Genomic DNA, 25,472 nt, shown 5'->3' with positions numbered 1-25,472 from the left:
TCATCTGGACTGACCATCGTAATCTCGAGTATATCCGGGCAGCGAAGAGACTAAATCCACGTCAGGCTAGATGGGCCATGTTTTTTTACCAGGTTCCGGTTTACCCTCTCATACCGGCCAGGCTCCCAAAACACCAAAGCCGGTGCGCTGTCCCGCCTCTATGATACCGAGGAGCGGCCCGTTGAGCCAACTCCCATCATTTCACCGTCATGTCTCGTGGCACCGGTGGTATGGGAGGTGGACGCAGAGATAGAGGAGGCCTCACGGTCAGAGCCGGCCCTCCTAACTGTCCAGTGGGGACTCAGTACGTGCCGAGGGGGATCCGGGACAAGCTGATTCGGTGGGCTCATACTCTCCCCTCCTCGGGTCATCCTGGCATCGAGAGGACAGTGCGGAGTCTGAGAGGGAGATACTGGTGGCCCACGCTGGCTAAAGACATGAGATTTTATGTCCCCTCCTGCTCAGTGTGTGCTCAGAGCAAGGCTCCTCGGCACCTGCCTAGAGGGAAATTACAACCCCTCCCCGTTCCACAACGGCCGTGGACACACTTATTGGTGGACTTTCTTACCGACCTTCCCCCGTCCCAGGGAAGTACTACGATCCTGGTCGTTGTGGATCGGTTTTCTAAGTCCTGTCGTCTCATCCCGTTGCTTGTTTCTGATCGGGGTCCCCAATTCACGTCCAGAGTATGGAGGGCGTTTATGGAGAGACTGGGGGTCTCGGTCAGATTAACCTCAGGTTTTCACCCCGAGAGTAATGGGCAGGTGGAGCGCGTAAACCAGGATGTGGGCAAGTTTCTGCGGTCCTATTGCCGGGACCGGCCTGGTGAGTGGGCATGGTATGTTCCCTGGGCTGAACTAGCTCAGAACTCCCTACGCCACTCCTCAACTAACTTGTCCCCTTTTGAGTGTGTGTTAGGTTACCAGCCGGTCCTGGCCCCATGGCATCAGAGCCAGACCGAGGCTCCTGCGGTGGAGGAATGGGTACAGCGCTCCAAGGACACCTGGAAAGCCGTTCAGGACTCACTACGGTTAGCGGGATAACGGCAGAAGAGGAGCGCTGACCAGCACCGCAGTGAGGCCCCCGTGTTTGCACCGGGGGACAGGGTCTGGCTCTCGACCCGAAACCTGTCCCTCCGCCTGCCCTGTCGGAAGCTGGGGCCGCAGTGTGTGGGGCCGTTCAAAGTCCTGAGGAGAATAAACAAGGTGTGTTACAGGTTACAACTTCCTAGGTATTATCCTATTAACCCCTCGTTTCATGTGTCTCTCCTCAGGCCGGTGGTGGCTGGTCCCCTGCAAGAAGGTGAGGTGCCTGAGGTCCCTCCGCCCCCTCTGGACATCGAGGGGTCCCCGGCGTACACAGTTCGGGGCATTCTGGATTCGAGACGCCGGGTGGGGGGCCTACAGTACCTCGTGGACTGGGAGGGGTACGGTCCGGAGGAGAGATGCTGGGTTCCGGTGGGGGACATTTTGGACCCTTCTCTCCTGAGAGATTTCCACCGTCTCCACCCGGATCGCCCAGCACCTCGTCCTCCGGGTCGTCCTCGTGGACGGTGGCGGCAGGGGGGGGGGGGGGGGGGGGTACTGTCACGACTTCCGCCGAAGTTGGCTCTCCTGCCTGTTCGGGCGGTGCTTGGCGGTCGTCGTCACCGTCCTACTAGCCACCACCGATCCCTTTTTCGTTTGTCTGTTGGTTTTGTCTTATTAGTTTCACCTGTGTGTATTTTAGTTTAATTAACGTCCTTATATGTAGTAGGTTGTCCCGCCCTTGTTTTGTGCGGGATTGTTTGTATTCATGTATTTGGTGTAGTACGTGTGTGTTATTTCTCCGGTCTATTTTTGATCCTGTGTTGGATTATTCACCCTGTATGTTGGGTTGACCGTGTTTTTTGTGCGCCGGAGAATAAACTGTCGAATCACTGAAACCTGCTCTCTGCGCCTGATTCCACCTACCTTGATAATACGTGACAAACTGGAAGAATTTTATTGATCGTACCAAAGGATACGCTCGGCATGCATCAAGCAAAGAGCATTTGAAAAACAAGTTTGAAGTCCTATGGGAACATCAGTGTCAACACTTGTTAATGATGGGTGCTGGCAAGAAATCACATGTTTGTCGGCGATTGTGGACATCACTGAATTCCTTGTTTCAAACCAGTAACCACTGAGGGGGACATTGAACACGATAGAGTCAAGAGGGGAGGGAGGCAGTGGATTTTCTCTGTCAATTATGAAATATACTCTCCGAAAAGACAAGGAACTTTCCAAGGTGCTTAGCACAAGGCCACATACATGTCACACAATATTCAAAATGAAATCATAGGGCTCATGAGTGGGGTTTCCACAGCTAAATGCGAGAACTTATTTTCTACTTTGACAAACGTGTTCAGTCAGCACAAAATAAGCATTCTACACCTGAGGAAAGCTCAGCTAATCCAACTGGCATTTGAGGGGTATCTTACAATAAGATTTCAGGAAGAATGGAGTGATCGATTACTCAGGAAGTTCCACAGAGCATCAAGGAGGCTGCAACTCTTCTGAAGAGGTAATAAAAATCTAGCTGGTTGGTTTTTATCACTTATTGGTCAAAAGCACTCAATGGCGTCGGCATTTGAACTTTTATGTTTATTGTGGTATAGTGTAAAATAAGCATAATTCAATATAATTCCAATGCAAGAACCCAAATGATGCCCCTGGGTATAGTTACATATCGGTATGTTTCATCATAGAAATAGATATTATGGTTTTCTTGGTAGGCTATTGGTATTTGTGGTTGTAAATTGAACTGTACTTATTGGAAAAATGTTTATGGTAGGCTGGCATTGCTTAATTGATTACTTGGGTCGAATTTGATCCACGCCGGGTCTGCTACAAACACCACACCCAGCTGCCCTCTGGCGGCCATTTTAAATATTCAATATTAATTTAAATCCTCCTGCTGCAGGATTAGGGGTAAAACCTGTATGCAGATATGAACGTGTTATTTGTTTTGATTTCATGATTTTCATCATGTGTTAATTTAGGGGTTTTCCACTTTTAAAAAAAATGTCTCCTGCATTAACCTTGTTCAAATACATCATATTTCCTGGATCATCCAGTGGGTCAGCTGTAGAATGTTTGTTTTAGGTTACAGCCAGCAACTTTTTTAAATTTTATTTCACCTTTATTTAACCAGGTAGGCAAGTTGAGAACAAGTTCTCATTTACAATTGCGACCTGGCCAAGATAAAGCCGTTCGACACATACAACAACACAGAGTTACACATGGAGTAAAATAAACATACAGTCAATAATACAGTAGAACAATAAGTCTATATACAATGTGAGCAAGTGAGGTGAGATAAGGGAGGTAAAGGCAAAAAAAAGGCCATGGTGGCGAAGTAAATACAATATAGCAAGTAAAATACTGGAATGGTTGATTTGCAGTGGAAGATTGTGCAAAGTAGAGAAAGAAATAATGGGGTGCAAAGGAGGTAAATAAATAAATACAGTAGGGAAAGAGGTAGTTGTTTGGGCTAAATTATAGATGGGCTATGTACAGGTACAGTAAGTTGCTCTGACAGCTGGTGCTTAAAGCTAGTGAGGGAGATAAGTGTTTCCAGTTTCAGAGATTGTTGTAGTTCGTTCCAGTCATTGGCAGCAGAGAACTGGAAGGAGAGGCGGCCAAATTAAGAATTGGTTTTGGGGGTGACCAGAGAGATATACCTGCTGGAGCACGTGCTACAGGTGGGTGCTGCTATGGTGACCAGCGAGCTGAGATAAGGGGGGACTTTACCTAGCAGGGTCTTGTAGATGACCTGGAGCCAGTGGGTTTGGCGACGAGTATGAAGCGAGGGCCAGCCAACGAGAGTGTACAGGTCGCAGTGGTGGATAGTATATGGGACTTTGGTGACAAAACGGATGGCACTGTGATAGACTGCATCCAATTGATTGAGTAGGGTATTGGAGGCTATTTTGTAAATGACATCGCCGAAGTCGAGGATTGGTAGGATGGTCAGTTTTACAAGGGTATGTTTGGCAGCATGAGTGAAGGATGCTTTGTTGCGAAATAGGAAGCCAATTCTAGATTTAACTTTGGATTGGAGATGTTTGATGTGAGTCTGGAAGGAGAGTTTACAGTCTAACCAAACACCTAGGTATTTGTAGTTGTCCACATATTCTAAGTCAGAGCCTTCCAGAGTAGTGATGTTGGACAGGCGGGCAGGTGCAGGCAGCGATCGGTTGAAGAGCATGCATTTAGTTTTACTTGTATTTAAGAGCAATTGGAGGCCACGGAAGGAGAGTTGTGTGGCATTGAAGCTCGCCTGGAGGGTTGTTAACACAGTGTCCAAAAAGGGCCAGATGTATACAGAATGGTGTCGTCTGCGAAGAGGTGGATCAGAGACTCACCAGCAACAAGAGCGACATCATTGATGTATACAGAGAAGAGGGTCGGTCCAAGAATTGAACCCTGTGGCACCCTCATAGAGACTGCCATAGGCCCGGACAACAGACCCTCCAATTTAACACACTGAACTCTATCAGAGAAGTAGTTGGTGAACCAGGCGAGGCAATCATTTGAGAAACCAAGGCTGTTGAGTCTGTCGATAAGGAGGTGGTGATTGACAGAGTCAAAAGCCTTGGCCAGGTCAATGAATACGGCTGCACAGTATTGTTTCTTATCGATGACCAGCTCTGAAACCAGATTGCATAGTGGAGAAGGTATGGTGGGATTCGAAATGGTCGGTAATCTGTTTGTTGACTTGGCTTTCGAAGATCTTAGAAAGGCAGGGTAGGATAGATATAGGTCTGTAGCAGTTTGGGTCTAGAGTGTCTCCCCCTTTGAAGAGGGGGATGACCGCAGCTGCTTTACAATCTTTGGGAATCTCAGACGACATGAAAGAGAGGTTGAACAGGCTAGTAATAGGGTTGGCAACAATTTCGGCAGATCATTTTAGAAAGAAAGGGTCCAGATTGTCTAGCCCGGCTGATTTGTAGGGGTCCAGATTTTGTAGCCCTTTCAGAACATCAGCTGACTGGATTTGGGAGAAGGAGAAATGGGGAAGGCTTGGGCGAGTTGCTGTGGGGGGGTGCAGTGCGGTTGACAGGGGTAGGGGTAGCCAGGTGGAAAGCATGGCCAGCCGTAGAAAAATTCTTATTGAAATTCTCAATTATAGTGGATTTATCAGTGGTGACAGTGTTTCCTATCTTCAGTGCAGTAGGCAGCTGGGAGGAGGTGTTCTTATTCTCCATGGACTTTACAGTGTCCCAGAACTTTTTTGAGTTAGTGTTGCAGGAAGCAAATTTCTGCTTGAAAAAGCTAGCCTTGGCTTTTCTAACTGCCTGTGTATATTGGTTTCTAGCTTTCCGGAAAAGTTGCATATCACGGGGGCTGTTCGATGCTAATGCAGAATGCCATAGGATGTTTTTGTGTTGGTTAAGGGCAGTCAGGTCTGGAGAGAACCAAGGGCTATATCTGTTCCTGGTTCTACATTTATTGAATGGGGCATGCTTATTTATTAAGATGGTGAGGAAGGCATTTAAAAAAAATAACCAGGCATCCTCTACTGACGGGATGAGATCAATATCCTTCCAGGATACCCCGGCCAGGTCAATTAGAAAGGTCTGCTCGCTGAAGTGTTTCAGGGAGCGTTTGACAGTGATGAGTGGAGGTCGTTTGACTGCTGACCCATTACTGATGCAGGCAATGAGGCAGTGATTGCTGAGATCCTGGTTGAAAACAGCAGAGGTGTATTTAGAGGGCATGTTGGTTAGGATGATATCTATGAGGGTGCCCGTGTTTACGGCTTTGTGGTGGAACTTTAGTGTAGAGTTCTCAAAAGGTTATACAGCTGCATCATTGAGAACATTTTGCATTGACTCTTCCATTTTATTTCAATTTTTGCACACTGTCTCTATGCACATTCACACACTCACTCTATGCACATTCTAAACAGTCACTCACACTGACACACCAACACACACACACTCACACAATTAATTTGCTCACTTACACATTTGACCACATATTCATATCGACTCTACCCACACGCACTCACTCACTCATATATGCTGCTGTTATGTCTAGTGACCTTACCTCTATGCTGTACATACAGTGGCAAGAAAAAGTATGTGAACCCTTTGGAATTACCTGGATTTCTGCATAAATTAGTCATAACATTTGATCTGATCTTCATCTTAGTCACAACAATAGACAAGCACAGTGTGATTAAACTAATAACACACAAATTATTGTGTTTTTCTTGTCTATATTGAATACATAATTTAAACATTCACAGTGTAGGTTGGAAAAAGTATGTGAACCACTAGGCTAATGTCTTTTCCAAAAGTTAATTGGAGTCAGGAGTCAGCTAACCTGGAGTCCAATCAATGAGAGGAGATTGGAGATGTTGGTTAAAGCTACCTTGCCCTATAAAACACACGTACAAAATTTGAGTTTGCTATTCACAAGAGGCATTGCCTGATATGAACCATGCCTCGGACAAAAGCGATCTCAGAAGACCTAAGATTAAGAATTGTTGACTTGCATAAAGCTGGAAAGGGTTACAAAAGTATCTCTAAAAGCCTTGATGTTCATCGGTCCACGGTAAGACAAATTGTCTATAAATGGAGAAAGTTCAGCACTGTTGCTACTCTACGTAGGAGTGGCCGTCCTGCAAAGATGACTGCAAGAGCACAGCGCAGAATGCTCAATGAGGTTAAGAAGACTCCTAGAGTGTCAGCTAAAGACTTACAGAAATCTATGGAGCATGCTAACATGTCTGTGGACAAGTCTACGATATGTAAAACACTTAACAAGAGTGGTGTTCATGGGAGTCCTGACCTCAACCTGATTTAAAATGCTGTGTCATGACCTCGAGCTGTTCTCAAAAGACATCCTAAGAATATTGTTGAACTGAAACAGTTCTGTAAAGAGGAATGGTCCCTAATTCCTCCTGACTGTTGTGTAGGTCTGATCCGCAACTACAGAAAACGTTTGGTTGAGATTATTGTTGCCAAAGGAGGGTCAACCAGTTATTAAATCCAATGGTTGACATACTTTTCCCACCCTGCACTGTGAATGTTTACACGGTGTGTTCAATAAAGACATGAAAACGTATAATTGTTTGCGTGTTTAGTTTAAGCAGACTGTGTTTGTCTATTGTGACTTAGAAGAAGATCAGATCCAATTTTATGACCAATTCATGTAGAAATCCAGGTAATTCCAAAGTTTTCACATGACTTTTTCTTGCCACTGTATCTAGCCCTACCACTCCTGTATCCTTGCACATTGTAAATATGGTAATGGCACTGACCCTGGACCTGACCCTGTCTATAGCTTACTTACTTTCTCGTGTTCTTCTTATTTCTATTTCTCCTGTGTTTTTGTTCTACTTAACTTTTATTTATTTTAATTTTATAGTACTACTGATATTGATTACTGCATTGTTGGGAAAGAGCAAGCAAATAAGGCATTTCACTGTACTAGTGCACGTGAGTAAAGACCTTGAACTTTTGTTGTTTTGCAGGTGAAATAGTCTATTGATTCCTAGATCGAATGATAACTGTGTGTTGTGGCCATGCAGCCTTGGACGATGAATAACTTGCCTGAGACTGAGAAAGTCAATTGTCTCTCCTGAATAGGAAGCTAGCTTTTCTTTTTTTGTTTATGTTTACCACCTCCACCCACTGTAGTGTTTGTCCTGGGCCTTTGGGCCCTCCAAGGCTCCAATGAGTTAAACATATAGGGAAAGGTAATTCATTCAGAATCTGTGCTTTCAAAGCCCATACAAACACTGAAATTACAGAATATGTTTTCATGGGTTTTGAATTGAAAACCCTAGACCTTTGCTCATCTGGTACAAAACTCCTAAGAGAACCAGTGGACTGGGACCCAGTGCACCAGTTTAACTATTAAGTACTCTGGTCAGAGGAGTAGTTTTTGCTGCCAGCGGCATTGATTATGTAACAAAGTATTCACCCATCCTGTTAAAAACATTGTTTTGAACCTGCCATCTCTGAGTGGCCTCTGTCTCTCAGTCCCAACCTTTCTCTGTTTTCTGACACATAGTTACTCTGCTCTGTTTTTTACTCACTCACTCACTCACTCACTCACTCACTCACTCACTCACTCACTCACATCGCTCTATTCTCCTCTCTCCCTCTATCTGGGCACAAACACACATACACAAAATAGTCTCAAGGAAAGTTGGCAGAAAAACCTCCATTGTCTGTAAAGAGATACAAATATGCCTATCAAAGGGGAAGTGTTTATTAGTACAGATGTACTTGGTCTGTAATGGAGAGAGAGAAAGTTGTGTTAGGGATGCTGCTTTTCCCATCTGAGAGCTTGCCAAATGGCAAGAATGAGGCATAGGGCATTGAATGTGTCTCATACTCACAAATGTCAGAATGTGTCAAATCAAATCAAATCAAATCAAATTTTATTTGTCACATACACATGGTTAGCAGATGTTAATGCGAGTGTAGCGAAATGCTTGTGCTTCTAGTTCCGACAATGCAGTAATAACCAACAAGTAATCTAACTAACAATTCCAAAACTACTGTCTTGTACACAGTGTGAGGGGATAAAGAATATGTACATAAGGATATATGAATGAGTGATGGTACAGAGCAGCATAGGCAGATACAGTAGATGGTATCGAGTACAGTATATACATATGAGATGAGTATGTAAACAAAGTGGCATAGTTAAAGTGGCTAGTGATACATGTACTACATAAGGATACAGTCGATGATATAGAGTACAGTATATACGTATGCATATGAGATGAATAATGTAGGTTAAGTAACATTATATAAGGTAGCATTGTTTAAAGTGGCTAGTGATATATTTACATCATTTCCCATCAATTCCCATTATTAAAGTGGCTGGAGTTGAGTCAGTGTCAGTGTGTTGGCAGCAGCCTCTCAATGTTAGTGGTGGCTGTTTAACAGTCTGATGGCCTTGAGATAGAAGCTGTTTTTCAGTCTCTCGGTCCCAGCTTTGATGCACCTGTACTGACCTCGCCTTCTGGATGATTGCGGGGTGAACAGGCAGTGGCTCGGATGGTTGATGTCCTTGATGATCTTTATGGCCTTCCTGTGACATCGGGTGGTGTAGGTGTCCTGGAGGGCAGGTAGTTTGCCCCCGGTGATGCGTTGTGCAGACCTCACTACCCTCTGGAGAGCCTTACGGTTGAGGGCGGAGCAGTTGCCGTACCAGGCGGTGATACAGCCCGCCAGGATGCTCTCGATTGTGCATCTGTAGAAGTTTGTGAGTGCTTTTGGTGACAAGCCAAATTTCTTCAGCCTCCTGAGGTTGAAGAGGCGCTGCTGCGCCTTCTTCACAATGCTGTCTGTGTGAGTGGACCAATTCAGTTTGTCTGTGATGTGTATGCCGAGGAACTTAAAACTTGCTACCCTCTCCACTACTGTTCCATCGATGTGGATAGGGGGTGTTCCCTCTGCTGTTTCCTGAAGTCCACAATCATCTCCTTAGTTTTGTTGACGTTGAGTGTGAGGTTATTTTCCTGACACCACACTCCGAGGGCCCTCACCTCCTCCCTGTAGGCCGTCTCGTCGTTGTTGGTAATCAAGCCTACCACTGTTGTGTCGTCCGCAAACTTGATGATTGAGTTGGAGGCGTGCGTGGCCACGCAGTCGTGGGTGAACAGGGAGTACAGGAGAGGGCTCAGAACGCACCCTTGTGGGGCCCCAGTGTTGAGGATCAGCGGGGAGGAGATGTTGTTGCCTACCCTCACCACCTGGGGGCGGCCCGTCAGAAAGTCCAGTACCCAGTTGCACAGGGCGGGGTCGAGACCCAGGGTCTCGAGCTTGATGACGAGCTTGGAGGGTACTATGGTGTTGAATGCCGAGCTGTAGTCAATGAACAGCAGTCTCATATAGGTATTCCTCTTGTCCAGATGGGTTAGGGCAGTGTGCAGTGTGGTTGAGATTGCATCGTCTGTGGACCTATTTGGGCGGTAAGCAAATTGGAGTGGGTCTAGGGTGTCAGGTAGGGTGGAGGTGATATGGTCCTTGACTAGTCTCTCAAAGCACTTCATGATGACGGATGTGAGTGCTACGGGGCGGTAGTCGTTTAGCTCAGTTATCTTAGCTTTCTTGGGAACAGGAACAATGGTGGCCCTCTTGAAGCATGTGTGTGTGTGTGTGTGCGTGCGTGCACTCACTTGTACGTTAAGCAATTCACATTCTTTATCTTGGGACCATATTATGCAATACTGAGTTGAGTTGAATGTTGAGTGCTGCATGCGAAGCCATAGAAACCATGTAGACTACAGGAAGACTATGAATCATACATTCCACTGAGGTTTCTGGGTGGGTTTAAAGTAAAAACCTTTATTGGGTAAGGTGCCTTTCCATGGTCATAAATACTACCCATCGGACACTCAACACATTAACACACACCCTCCTTTATGTTAAATAAGTCCTTTCTGGTGTTTAGTCTTTACGTGTGGTCCGCTCTACTGTTTTCTGCTCAATTCATAGTAAATGTGCACACCAAGGAACTTGAAGCTCTCAACCTGCTCCAGTGCAGCCCCGTCGATGAGAATGGGGGCGTGCTCGGTCCTCCTTTACCTGTAGTCCACAATCATCTCCTTTGTCTTGATCACGTTGAGGGAGAGGTTGTTGTCCTGGCACCAGGGGTCTCTGACCTCCTCCCTATAGGCTGTCTCGTTGTTGTCGGTGATCAGGCCTACCACTATTGTGTGGGAAAGGGCAGTGTGGAGTGCAATAGAGATGACATCATCTGTGGATCTGTTGGTGGCGGTATGCAAATTGGAGTGGGTCTAGGGTTTCTGGGATGATGGTGTTGATGTGCCTTTCAAAACACTTCATGGCTACAGACGTGAGTGCTATGGGTCAGTAGTCATTTAGGCAGGTTACCTTAGTGTTCTTGGGCACAGGGAACATGTACTGCATCCCATGCACTGCTTATCTAAATCATGTCGCTATATTTTAAAAATTAAATCTTAAAATGTGAACTCATTGACTTGACTGTCAATATTAGAGGCTGTTGTATTCGAACCTGTTGGTAGTTCTACTTACCTCACACATCTATTCAGATGGGGCTTTGAGTTACAACATGATCTCACAATCACAGGAAAAGATAGGGGAGGTTATATTGTACACATAAGGACAAATGTTGCCCTTTATATTAATTTTGACACCTACATTTTTTAGGAGAAATGCAAAAATAATCATGTTATCGATGCTCCAGCAAAAACAGGCATTTGGGGTTAATTTTACATACGCGTATTATATTTGATAATCTATTAATTTGAGTTCCTTTACAGTATGATGTTGATAGAGGGTAGGGTTGAAGGGCTGTGATGACAGTACAATCACAGGAAACGAGTGGTCAGTGTTTCCGCTTACTGAACTGCTCTTGAATGTCTGTGTGAGTCTGGCTGGCACTTCCTGGTGAAAAGGCCATTCAGAGCTAGTGTTTTTCCCACCTGGCCACTGGTGTCTGCCCTCTCCATTTAGGGAGTGTTGCAGAATTGAAGAGATTTGCCCCAGGGAACTGTCTGGTCCCCGTCCCTGTAAAATGGTGTGATGAACTCTGATAAAATATTAATCAGAGTCGGGACATCTTGTCTGGAGGACTCTCCACACACTAACATAAATCTCATCATCTGTCTCCAAGCAGAGTAGCTGGTCCTGTCACTAGATGCTTGAAATACAGGGAGAACAAGGATCTTATCTCTTATTTTTTTTACGTTTATTTAACTAGGCAAGTCAGTTAAGAACAAATTCTTATTTTCAATGACGGCCTAGGAACAGTGGGTTAACTGCCTTGTTCAGGAGCAGAACGACAGATTTTTACCTTGTCAGCTCAGGGATTCGATTTTGCAACCTTACGGTTACTAGTCCAACGCTCTAACCACTAGGCTACCTTCCACCCCTATCTGCAAAAGTAGAATCCCTGGATTCTCTGGCTGAACTGATGCGTGGTTGGGGGCTAAATGAAATGGTCCTGATGCGCGACTTAAACTGGGATTGGTTATCTCCAAACTCTGAGGCCATAAGAGGACTATGCAATATATTACATTTTACTCAAATTATAAATGCGGTTACAAGACTCAATCCCAAAGATATCTCTAAATCAACACTCATCGATGTAAATCCAACAAAGAATCTGCATAAATACTCGGCCATTGGGATTTTCGCAAATGATTTAAGTGATCATTGTACAGTTGCTTGCATTAGAGACACCAAAATCCCCAAAGTGCCCTCTCGGTTCATTGTCAAACTAAATTTTAGGCAGTTCTATGAGCAGGCATTCAGGCATGAACTTTATGCATGCAACTGGGATAGGATCACACTTATTCCAGATATCGAAGAGGCATTCTCCTATTTTCATTCAATGTTTTCTACTATCTGTGATAAACACACCCCTCTCAAAAAGTACCTGGTAAGAGTTAGAGACAATCCCTGGTTTACAGGGGAATTATCTGATGGGATCCATAAACGAAATACACAATGGGCCAAAGCCAGAAAGGTGAGGCCAGTTACAGTATTCAGGGCACTGAGAAATAAGTGCACCTTGATAATACGGAAATACAAATCTAGCTTCTATTATGTATCTACCAAGGCAAACCTCAATAACCCGACAAAATTATGGAAAACATAAAATCCATGAATGCTAACACAAACTCCACTGGTCTTCCGTAGAAATGTACCTCAAATTCAATGGATGTGACTGACAAGAATAAACTGCTTGGCATGTTTAATGAGCATTTTGCTAAAGCTGAGCATTTATTAGATAATGAACTCCTTCCAAACATCTCAAATGAGGCTGTGAAGGAAACTGCCACACGCTGGCCTACAGTTCATTTATTTAATTTTACAGAGGTCGAGCTCTCAGAAGTTGTAAAGAAACTCAACTCTATAGATATTAAGAAAGCAACTGGCCTGGATGAATTAAACCCACATTTTCAAAACATTAGGGCAGAGATCATTGCTGCCCCTCTCACTCATATATTAAATATTTCACTGGCGAGTAATACCATTCCAAAAGTCTGGAAAGCAGCCTATGTCATGTCTTTACATAAAGGTGGAGATCCATCCCAGTTGGATAACTATCTAAACGGTCTGCACTGGCAAAAGTTCTGGAAAACCTGGTGAACTCACATGTCAAAGACTTTCTTTATAATAACTCAGTTTTATCTCAATTCCAGTCGGGCTTTAGAGCCAAACATCGTACAATTAATGCTGTAAGTAAGGTTGTAGGTGATATTCTAGATGCTCAGGACAAGAAAAATCACTGTTTCACTTTTTATTGACTTATCAAAGGCCTTCGACACTGTTGACCATACCCTGCTGTTGTATAGACTAAAAAAAGGTTGGTTTGGGTGTTGATGCATTGGAGTGGTTCCAAAACTACCCTAGGGAAGCCTGTTGACTCTGCAAATCTCCATCTGTATGCTGATGACACAATTATTTATTCTAGCATGTCTAATATTGAGAAGGCTTTTCAGGACTTACAGTTGGCCTTTGATGTTATTCAAAGGCAGCTTTTCCAATTGAAACGTGTGCTTAATGAAAGGAAAACAAAGTGTATGGTTTTCTTTGTCCTGAAAGTTAACAGATGGAGTCCCTTTCAGATTTGAACTATAACAGGCCAGCAACTTGATAGGGTCACCTCCTATAAGTATCTTGGGATTTGGTTAGATGAAAAGTCGAGTTTTAAACAGCACATTGATACCTTGACCAAGAAACTGAAGTTGAAATTGGGTTTCTATTACAGGAACAAATGTTGCTTTTCAATGTTAGTCAGAAAAGATCTTGTTCAAAGCACATTTTTTAATCAGTGCCGGATTATGGTGATATTGTCTATATGTCTCAGCAAGTACCTTAAACTCTGGACACAGTGTGTCTTGGTGCTTTTAAATTCATTACAAATGCTAGATTACTTACCCATCACTGTGATTTGTATGCTATAGTGTAATGGGCCTCTCTCTCCACCAGGAGGCTAAAGCACGGGTACACTTTTGTGTACAAAGCATTGATGGGACAAATCCCTTTGTATCTCTGTTCTTTACTGACCTGATCAGTCACTCAATACAGTCTTCATTCACAGTCGCTGCTGTCCTTGTCTGTTCCCAAGGCTAGAACTGAGATGGGGAAAACATGTTTTTCCCATAATGCCCCTTAATCCTGGAACATGCTTCAGAAGATTGTAAAGTTAGGGGAGTTAGTGTCTTTGCCTGTTTTTAAGACTCTGATCAACAACACCGCTTGTGAAAACTGCAGTTGGTTCTATTCTTCAATTGTATATTTAACTTGTGACACTTTGTCTTTTGTGTGTATTCTGTATTTTTCTGTATTGTTTTATGGACACGCTGCTATTTCCCTGTTTTGCCTTCTTGTCAGGTCACTCTCGCAAAATAGGTTTTTAACCTCAATGGGTTTTACCTGGTTAAATAAATAAATAAAAATACCACCTGGGGGCGGCCCTTCAGAAAGTCCAGGATCCAGTTGTAGAGGGAGGTGTTTAGTCCCAGGGTCCTTATCTTAGTGATGAGCTTTGAGGGCACTATGGTGTTGAATGCTGAGCTGTAGTCAATGAATAGCATTCTCACATAGGTGTTCCTTTTGTCCAGGTGGGAAATGGCAGTGTGGATTGCAATAGAGATTGCATAATCAAATTGGAGTGGGTCAAGGGTTTGTGGGATAATGGGGATGATGTGAGCCATGACCAGTCTTTCAAAGCACTTCATGGCTATAGAAGTTGAGTGCTACGGGTCGGTAGTCATTTGGGCAGATTACCTTAGTGTTCTTGGGTACAGGGACTATGGGTGTCTGCTTGAAACATGTTAGTATTACAGACTCAGTCAGGGACAGGTTGAAAATGTCAGTGAAGACACTTGCCAGTTCTTCAGTGCATGCTCGGAGTACACGTCCTGGTAATCCGTCTTGTGAATGTTGACCTGTTTAAAGGTCTTACTCACATCGGCTACGGAGAGTGTGATCACACAGTCGTCTGTTTGATGGTTCGTCGGAGGGCAAAGCAGGATTTCTTATAATCCTTCACTCATACTGTCAAATATACCCTCGTAAAACTGACTATCCTACCGATCCTCGACTTCGGTGATGTCATCTATAAAATAGCCTCTAACACTCTACTCAACAAACTGGATGCAGTCTATCACCGTGCCATCCGTTTTGTCACCAAAGCCCCATACACTACGCACCATTGCGACCTGTACGCTCTCGTTGGTTGGCCCTCGCTACATACTCGTCGCCAAACCCAGGTTATCTACAAGTCTCTGCTAGGTAAAGCCCCGCCTTATCTCAGCTCACTGGTCACCATAGCAGCTCCCACTCGTAGCACACGCTCCAGCAGGTATATCTCACTGGTCACCCCCAAAGCCAATTCCTCCTTTGGTTGTCTTTCCTTCTAGTTCTCTGCTGCCAATGACTGGAACGAACTGCAAAAATCTCTGAAGCTGGAGACTCATATCTCCCTCACTAGCTTTAAGCACCAGCTGTCAGAGCAGCTCACAGATATCTGCACCTGTACATAGCCCATCTGTAAACAGCCCATCTATCTACCTACCTCATCCCCATGCAGTATTTATTTATTTATCTTGCTCCTTTGCACCCCAGTATCTCTACTTGCACATTCATCTTCTGCACATCTACCATTCCAGTGTTTAATTGCTATATTGTAATTACTTCGCCACCATGGCCTATTTATTGCCATAACTCCCTTATCTTACCTCATTTGCACTCACTGTATATATACTTTTTGTTTTCTTTTTTCTACTGTATTATTGTTGACTATGTTTTGTTTATTCCATGTGTAACTCTGTGTTGTTGTATGTGTTGAATTGCTATGCTTTATCTTGGCCAGGTTGCAGTTGCAAATGAGAACTTGTTCTCAACTAGCCTACCTGGTTAAATAAAGGTGAAATAAATAAAACAAAAAATAGCCGTCCTTGAAAGTGGCAGCTCTACCCTTTAGCTCAGTGCCGATGTTGCCTGTAATCCATGGTTTCTGGTTGGGGTATGTATGTACAGTCATTGTGGGGACGACGTCATCGATACACTTATCGATGAAGCCAGTGACTGATATGGTGTACTCCTCAATGCCATCGGAAGAATCCTGGAACATATTCTAGTCTGCTTGTAAGCAGGAATAAGGAGGATAGAATTATGGTCAGATTTGCCAAATGTAGGGCGTGGGAGAGCTTTGTATGTGTCTCTGTGTGCGGAGTAAAGGTGGTCTAGAGTTTTTTTTCCCTCTGGTTGTACATTTAACATGCTGGTAGAAATGAGGTAAAACAGATTTAAGTTTCCCTGCATTAAAGTCGTCGGCCACTAGGAGTGCCGCCTCTGGATGAGAATTGTATTGTTTATGGCCTTATACAGCTCATTGTGCCAGTTTTAGTGCTAGCATTGGTTTGTGGTGGTAATTAGACAGCTATGAAAAATATAGATGAAAACTCTCTTGGTAAATAGTGTGGTCTACAGCTCATCATAAGATACTCTACCTCAGGTGAGCAAAACCTCGAGACTTCCTTGATATTAGATTTTGTGCACCAGCTGTTGTTTACAAACATACACAAACCACCACCCCCTGATTTGATTTGATTTGTCTTACCGGAGGCAGCTGTTCTATCTTGCAGATGCAGCGTAAACTCCGCCATCTGTATGTTATTCATGTCGTCGTTCAGGCACGACTAGGTGAAACATAAAATACTACAGTTTTTAATGTCCCGTTGGTTGGATATTCGTGATCATAGCTTGTCTATTTTGTTATCCAATGACTGTATGTTAGCTAATAGGACTCATGGTAGAGGCAGATTACTTACTCGCCGTCGGCTCCTTACAAGGCACCCCAACCTACGTCCCCGATATCTCTGTCTCTTTGTCATGCAAATCACAGGGATGTGGGCCTTGTCGGGTGTCTGAAGTAAATCCTTTGCGCCCGACTCGTTAAATAAAAAATCTTTGTCCAGTACGAGATGAGTAATCGCTGTCCTGATATCTGGAAGCTCTTTTCAGTCATAAGAGACGGTGGCAGAAACATTATGTACAAAATAAGTTACAAATAAAGCAAAAAAACACACACAATAGCACAATTGGTTAGGAGTCCGTAAAACAGCAGCGATCTCCTCCGGCACCATTCTGACATTCTCACAGGTTCAGGAATGGTTAAAAAATCATAACATTCTCTTAAAATTAACCTTATAAATAGAAATGTCAGGCGACTTGGAAAGTCATAGTCAGTCAATAAATAATATCAAATCAAATTGTATTTGTCATATACACATGGTTAGCAGATGTTAATGCGAGTGAAGTGAAATGCTTGTGCTTCTAGTTCTGACTGCAGTAATATCTAACAAGTATTCTAACAATTCCCTAACAACAACCTAATCTAATGGGGTGAATGAGAATATGCACCTGTACTGACCTGTACAGGCAGTGGCTCGGGTGGTTGATGTCCTTGATGATCTTTTTGGCCTTCCTGTGACATCGGGTGGTGTAGGTGCCTTGCGGTTGAGGGCGGCGCAGTTGTCGTACCAGGCGGCGATACAGCCTGACAGGATGCTCTCGATTGTGCATCTTTAAAAGTTTATTAGGGTTTTGGGTGACAAGCCAAATTTCTTCAGCCTCCTGAGGTTGAAGAGGCTCTGTTGCGCCTTCTTCATCACGCTGTCTGTGTGAGTGGACCATTTCAGTTTGTCTGTGATGTGTACGCCGAGGAACTTAAAACTTTCCACCTTCTCCACTGCTGTGCCTTCGATGTGGATGGGGGGGTGCTCCCTCTGCTGTTTCCTGAAGTCCACAATCATCTCCTTTGTTTTGTTGACATTGAGTGAGAGGTTGTTTGCCTGACATCACACACCGAGTGCCCTCATCTCCTCCCTGTAGGCTGTCTTGTCGTTGTTGGTAATCAAGCATTATATAATAATACTCGTAGGAAAGGTTTTCATCTTTAGCTCACTATCTGTGGATACTATATATGATTAGAAATGTATGTAAAACATCACAGCACAATTGAAAAATATATGGCACATGGTAACCAAACGAGGGTGGTCTATGGTGATAGGTGGGATGGGCTGAGGAGTGGAATTAAAGAGCTTATGTTTGGTAATGAATCATTTTTTTGTAATTGCTTTTTATAAAAGTAGCATGTATGTAAAATGTGTATGCAGAATATGTATGTAAAATGTCTGTGTAAAATGTCTGTGTAAAATGTATGTACTGTATATGTCGCAGAAAAGCTGTAAAAAACAACAACAAAAAAACACCCCTCTCCTCCGAAGAGGGGTGGCGGTGGATGGGTTAATAATGAATCATATATTTTTTAATACATTGAAGTTACAGCTGAAACCCTAACCCTAGATTCGGATTACATTGCATTTACAGCATGAAACCCTAATCCTAACTCGGTAGTCTCTCTAGACAGACGGTTTTCCTCCCACAATGTTACCAATGTTTCTGAGACTACTAGATTAGTACTACAGTACACTTAGAGATGAAACTCTGACCCTGATTTATAGTACTTTTATCCCACTTTTTATCCTACTTTCCTCATTGGGGGTGGGGGGTGGGTTTGCCTGTCTCTATCATTAACCCAAGGTGCAAGAGCCTGGCTCCATATAGCTCCAGCTCAATTTAACCACTAATTATAACATTGATACAATTCTATCCCCGGGTAACATTTATTGTTTGGGAGGCCTTTAAAAAAAAGTCTACTCAGACAGACTCAGGCAGACAAGGAACCCTTTTAAAATCTCTTTATTCATTTACAGTGGATATGCTCTTGTCCAGGCTCACAGTTGATTTAAGGGATGTACAGTATTTTTCTCAGTAACAGGGTTGTAGGCTAGTTTATTATATGAACCAATCATTGCACACCATAACATCTGCCTCTGCCCAGGATGCCAACTGACTTATGTGTCAATGCTTTGTTAAAGAAGCAAAACAACTGACTAAGAATGTTAATATAAGTAACTAACATCTTTTTTTTAAATGATCAAAATGATTTCAGTACCTCGTTTGCTTATATATCAGGGTTGCACAAGATGAACTCCGCTAACCTTGCTAATAGTGTGTAATGTCAGAGTTCATTTGTGGTGCATACATCTACAGTGGACGAGTAGTGAATGACTGGTGATTGGCGCTGTTGTGAATATAGGTTAGTCATCAACCTATGGGAATCCAGTTTAGTAGCCTGTGTGTCTCTCTTACCCTCAGTATGTTTGTATTATTTTTTTCCCACATTTTGTGTCAACATGCAGTGAAGTCGCAGCCCAGTGTCGTTGTTCTACTCTGGTACTGAGCAGGGGGAATAGGGTCAGAGAACAGCCTAAACCAACCTTCCATTATTCCTATGGGTCCATTTTACAGGCTGCAGTGAACTCTGTAGTGACTATTGATGTTTTGTGTTGACTATTGACTATCAACATTTTACTGTAACACAGAGCAAGTGCAGCTCATTGGCATGACATAATCATATACATTAGATCAATGATAAAGGGTCAGAAAAAGTTGGAAAAATTACATTTCATAGCGTCGATTCTATCTGTGCCCAAAGAGAGACCCCTGGTGACCTGTAAATCCAGTGAAACCAGAAAATCACCATTACGGCGTTCTCTGAATAGTGTCACAGTGCCACTCTCCATCCATAGGAGGGCAGTGTTTAACAAGGATAGAGTTTCTGTTAACTGCGTTGACCTGTCTCTCTTTGAGTTTTGGTGAAAATACAGATACATTCCTTTTCTGGAACAATCAAGAAGCTGTTGAGTACATGATTACTACCGATAATGTGGACGCCCCCCGCACCTCTCTGATTCAAAGGGTTTGGGTTAAATGCGCAAAACACATTTCAGGTTGAATACATTCTGTTGTGCAACTGACTAGGTATCCCCCGTTCCCTTTCCGACTGTTTTTTTCTCCATCAACATACCAATGTAATAACATAGCATGTTTACATACATCATGTTTAATCATGTACATCGCTTCACCCAATTCTTAATTATACAGTAGCCTAAATCACATTCAAAGGAGTATGTAGTATTTTTTTTTTATGTCTGTGCTCCAGCTGTAGATGATGTTAGCTGTCTGTCTCTTTTCCTACTTGTCCTCTTTCCCCCATCCTGGTCCTGCGTCAGAGAGTATGGAGGTAATTATCAGGCCTCATCATCAGCGAGCTGTGTGTGGGTGCCACTCCAGCCCTCTCAGCAGAGCAAAGATCACACACATTATTTATATGCTTAAGAGGCGAGAGAGGAGAGGGCCATTCTGTTTGTACCTACAGTAGAACAAATACACATGACTCACATTAAAGAACACATTAACAGCAACAAATTAGACACGGACAGATGGTTGACAGAAGATAAACCTTATACACTGAGTGTACAAAACATTAGGTACACCTGCTCTTTCCGCCAGTATAGACTGACTAGGTGAATCCAGGTGAAAGCTGTTAACCCTTATTCATGTCACCTGTTAAATCCACTTCAATCAGTGTAGATGAAGACAGGTTAAAGAAGGATTTTTAAGCCTTGAGACAATTGAGACATGGATTGTGTACGTATGCCATTCAGAGGGTGAATGGGCAAGACAAAAGATTGAAGTGCCTTTGAACAGGGTATGGTAGTAGGTGCCAGGCGCACAGGTTTGAGTGTGTCAAGAACTGCAACATTGTTGGGTTTTTCACTCTCAACAGCTTCCCATGTCTATAGTATGAAGAATGGTTTTACCACCCAAAGGACATCCAGCCAACTTGACACAACTATGTGAAGCATTGGATCCAATATGAGCCAGCATCCCTGTGGAAAGGTTGACACCTTGTAGAGTCCATGCCCTGAGGAATTGAGGCAGTTCTGAGGGAAAAAGGGGGAACAACTCAATATTAAGAAAATGTTCCTAATGTTTTGTACACTCAGTGCAAATAACATACGGGCTACATTTGCATTCATTGTATCCCCGAAGAGTATCCCAACCATGCCTGGTATATTTGAGAAATGTGGAAGTGGTAACTCTGTTCAGTCAGGAATTACTCTATGTGCCTTTGTGACAAAAGAAACACACTGTATCTATAACTTGCTTGGACAGTTTCCTTCCTTACTGGCGCAGTCCGCCAACATTATAAACATTGTCATATGAGTCTGAATAAGTGCTCTAGATGGGTCAGAATGAGCAGGAAACGACAGCTCCAGGAAACGAGCAAAAACACCAATAGCCTCTTTGTGCAGTCTTCCTTATTTACAGTTGTTTACTGGCCACAACTACATTATCAGCAGTTATTTCTGACCCTTTCACAGGGCCATGTGCTGCAGAAATAAAAATATATATCACAGCCTCTGTGCAGATGAACTAGCCAGACAGACACAGGGTGAGTCTCTAAAGGGAGGAAGGTGGAATTAAATTGGATGCTTTTCTACAAATGCATGAAGTTTTCTTTGTCTCCACTGAATGGTTTGTGTTTTGATTAGATGGTCAGCTGAGGTAAAAGAAACTCTGAGCAATGATCTCATCGCTGGTTGTGTTTGCTGGAATGGAAACCTGGAGCATGTTTAGGCCACAGGAGGTTGGTGGCACCTTAATTGGGGAGGACGGGCACATGGTAACGGCTGGAGTGGAATTAGTGGAATGGTATCAAATACATCAAAACACATGGGCCTTTATTATGAGCCTTCCTCCCTTCAGAAGCCTCCATTGGTTTAGGCATCTTTGACCCCATCTTTTCTCTGTCTACCTCTCTCTTCTTTCTCTCTTTCTTTCTCTCCCCTCAGTGTAACTGACACTCAGCACTCTTCAGTTGCTTGAATGGGATCTTTAAATTGGAGCTTCAGGGAGAGGCCCTTAGCTGGCGTTTAATTACCTCAGGGCTCTGATCAGCTCCATGCGTCTCTTCTCAGGCCCAGCACCATTGAAGAGGTCAGACTGGACAGTACCCAGGCCCAGCACCACTGACCAGGCCACTCAGTGGTGGAACACTGACAAAAACTACCTCAGAATGACAGGTCCACACAGGAATACATCATTAGCATTTTAACCACAATTACATAAGAGGTGGATTGAGGTGACCATATGCTCAGAGAGTGAATACATGCGCCTACCCCTTCATCAAGGCCAACGTAGATGAGATGCCATCTATTCCACCTCCTACCGCAGAGATGCATGGCTTGGGGATAGTGGTAATCAGGAGATCGGTCCTGAACCAACGTGATCCCACCCTACTCTAATGGGTTCAGGTCAGGAGAGCGGAGGAATTTGGGGATGGGAAATAGATTTGCCAGGGTAGTGGGGCAGGGGGATTCTGTACCCGAAGCATGAGTTGGAAGTGTAAAGGGTGACTAGGGTCATCTTGTGGAGATCCTCCAGGCTGCCACTAGCCACTGTCAGCCAGCTGCCCTAGAGCAACTGTCAAAATCGGGGAGAAAGCCCCCTACTGTATGTCAATGTAAAGCGACAGATTGTTACAAATGACGTACAGTCATTTGTAACAAAGTGGTTGTCCTCCATTATGAGTCAGCCCAAGGTACTGTATACATGTCAAGCAGTTGGCCTCAGGAGGATCAAGAGGGAAAATAAAGGAAAAGGGAGTGTTGATGTGCTGGGTTTGGGGAGGAACCATTCCTTCCTATCTACCAATCATACTACTTTCCTTTTGCCAATGTGTTTACCAAATTCATTGACAATGCACATGTTTTAGATGCCTGCTGACAGGAAGTGATCTGCAGCTCCAGGCTTTTAGTGAGGTCTTTCTGTGGTAAAATATGCCCCCCCTGAAGAGAGAACCAAACTTTACACAGTAAACAAACATGTAAATACTGTCTCTGTGTTTCTTTAAATGTTTCGGAATTCCTGCATTTTACCCCCGTTTTACTAAGTGTCATAGAGAGTCTTTGATTTTCTGTTCTTATAAGTGGATAAACATGTATTTAGGCTGTACTGCTCAGGGACAGCTAATTCTCTCCATATGTGTGTTTCTGTGTTTGTGTGTTGCTTTAGGAGATGGTCAACCCATTGGCTTATACTCCTAAATGATTACCATGAAAGACCAGTTTATTGGATCTGCTGATTATCAGTTATATTTCTTTCAATTACGTTGTCTATTCATGTATAGTACCATTTAAGTTTGGACACACCTCCTCATTCAAGGGGTTTTCTTTAGTTTTACTATTTCCTACATTGTAGAATGACAGTGAAGATATCAAAACTATGAAATAACATGTAGTAACCAAAAAAGTGTTAAACAAATCAAAATATATTCTTCAAAGTAGCCACCCTTTGCCTTGATGACAGCTTTGCACACTCTTGGAATTCTCTCAACCAGCTTCACCTGGAATGGTTTTCCAACATTCTTGAAGGAGTTCTCACATATGCTGAGCACTTGTTGGCTGCTTTTCCTTCACTCTACGGTCCAACTCATCCCAAACCATCTCAATTGGGTTGAGGTCGGGTGATTGTGGAGGCCAGGTCATCTGATGCAGCACTCCATCACTCTCATTCTTGGTCAAATAGCCCTTACACAGACTGGAGGTGTGTTGGGTCATTGTCCTGTTGAAAAACAAATGATAGTCCTGCTAGGCGCAAATCAGATGGGATGGCGTATCACTGCAGAATACTTTGGTAGTCATGCTGGTTAAGTGTGCCTTGAAATCTAAATAAATCACAGTGTCACCAGCAAAGCACCCCCCACTATCCCACCTCCTCTTCATGCTTCACGGTGGGAAGCACACATGCGGTGATCATCCGCTCACCTACTCTGCGTCTCAAAGACACGGCAGTTGGATCCAAAAATCTCAAATTTGGACTCATCAGACCAAAGGACAGATTTCCACCGGTCTAGTGTCCATTGCTCGTGTTTCTTGGCCCAAGCAAGTCTCTACTTATTGGTGTCCTTTTGTGGTTTCTTTGCAGCAATTCAACCATGAAGGCCTGATTCAAGCAATCTCCTCTGAACAGTTGATGTTGAGATGTGTATGTTCCTTAAACTCTGAGAAGCACTTATTTGGGCTGCAATTTCTGAGGCTGGTAACTGTGACAATATTGCTTGTACGAACTCGAACCCAGGCGCAGAGAAACACAGCAGAGGTAGGGGTAAATCCAGGAGGAAACAGCACAAGAGCACACTAACAAAACATGAGACCAAAGCAACAATACAGGCCAACTGAGAAACCTAAATAACCAGGCCACCTGGTGAACAGAGAAGGTAATTAAACACAGGTGAAACCAATAAGAAATAAATCAGGGTAACCTGAAAACTAGAAAACAAAGGGTGCCTTCCAGCGGTAACCTAAGGACACACTCAAATAAAACAGAACCTGTGACAGTAACTCTAATGAACTTATCCTCTGCAGCAGAGGTAACTCTGGATTTTCCTTTCCTGTGCCAGTCCTCATGAGAGCCAGTCTCATCATAGCACTTGATGGTTTTTGCAACTGCACTTGAATAAACTTTGAAAGTACTTGAAATGTTCCATATTGACTGACCTTCATGTCTTAAAGTAATGATGGACTGTCGTTTCTCTTTGTTTATTTGAGCTGTTCTTGCCATAATATGGACTTGGTCTTTTACCAAATAGGGCTATCTTCTGTATACCCCCCTACCTTGTCACAACACAACTGATTGGCTCAAACGCATTAAGAAGGAAATTCCACAAATTAACTTTTAACAAGACACTCCTGTTAATTGAAATGTGTTCCAGGTGACTACCTCACGAAGCTGACTGAGAATGCCAGAAGTGTGCAGATGTCATGATCGTCGTAATGAGCGGACCAAGGCGCAGCGTGATTGAAGTTCCACATCTTTATTACGGTGAAACTTTAAACAAAACCAATAACGAACCGTGAAAGTAGTGGTGCACATGCACAAACAATATCCCACAAACACAGGTGGGAAAAATGGCTACCTAAATATGATCCCCAATTAGAGGCAACGATTACCAGCTGCTTCTAATTGGGAACCATACTAAACACCAACATAGAAATATTTAGCTAGAACACCCCCTAGTCACGCCCTGACAAACTACACCATAGAGAACCAAGGGCTCTCTATAGTCAGGACGTGGCTACTTTGAAGAATCTCAAATATAAAATATATTTAGATTGTTTATCACTTTTTTGGTTACTACATGATTCCATATGTGTTATTTCATAGTTTTGATGAATGAGTAGGTGTGTCCAAACTTTTGACTTGTACTATGTGTACAAACTGAGTTCACTTGTCCGTTAATCATATTAGTGTGGTGATTAATAATTGAGAGAGATCTACGTCAGCATAAAATATATGAAACACCCATAATCTGTAACCACAGCAGCCATTTATCACAGGGTCTGTAGAGCCCTGCATGGTGTTCTGGCCGGTTTCAGTTGGGTGAGGCTCCTTTATTCATTAGACATCCTGAATTATTCACAGAGGAGAGAGTGATGAAGCCTATTCCCCCTCCTCTTTTTTAATGTTGTTGTCCTCCTTTTCCTCCTGTCTTTCTCCTCCTCCT

At 43.5% G+C, this 25,472-nt stretch overlaps 1 protein-coding gene across 5 annotated transcripts in view; it reads left to right on the top strand.

Annotated features, from left to right (window-relative positions):
* LOC139397721 (rho family-interacting cell polarization regulator 1-like) overlaps window positions 1-25,472 on the top strand; it is a 131,492-nt gene that overhangs the window by 14,425 nt on the left and 91,595 nt on the right. For 2 of the 5 annotated variants that reach the window (XM_071144553.1, XM_071144215.1), the window contains exon 2: window positions 24,681-24,790. The exons of the other annotated variants lie outside the window; for them this stretch is intronic. In XM_071144553.1, the coding sequence (XP_071000654.1) occupies window positions 24,730-24,790 (61 nt within the window). In that variant the 5' untranslated portion in view covers window positions 24,681-24,729. The remainder of the gene's footprint in view (window positions 1-24,680; window positions 24,791-25,472) is intronic. 5 annotated transcript variants of the gene reach the window in all.

Source organism: Oncorhynchus clarkii, chromosome 1, assembly GCF_045791955.1.
Source record: "Oncorhynchus clarkii lewisi isolate Uvic-CL-2024 chromosome 1, UVic_Ocla_1.0, whole genome shotgun sequence".
NCBI lineage: Eukaryota > Metazoa > Chordata > Actinopteri > Salmoniformes > Salmonidae > Oncorhynchus > Oncorhynchus clarkii.
The sequence above is the reverse complement of the archived record's forward strand: the minus strand, read 5'-3'. Positions and strand labels throughout refer to the sequence as shown.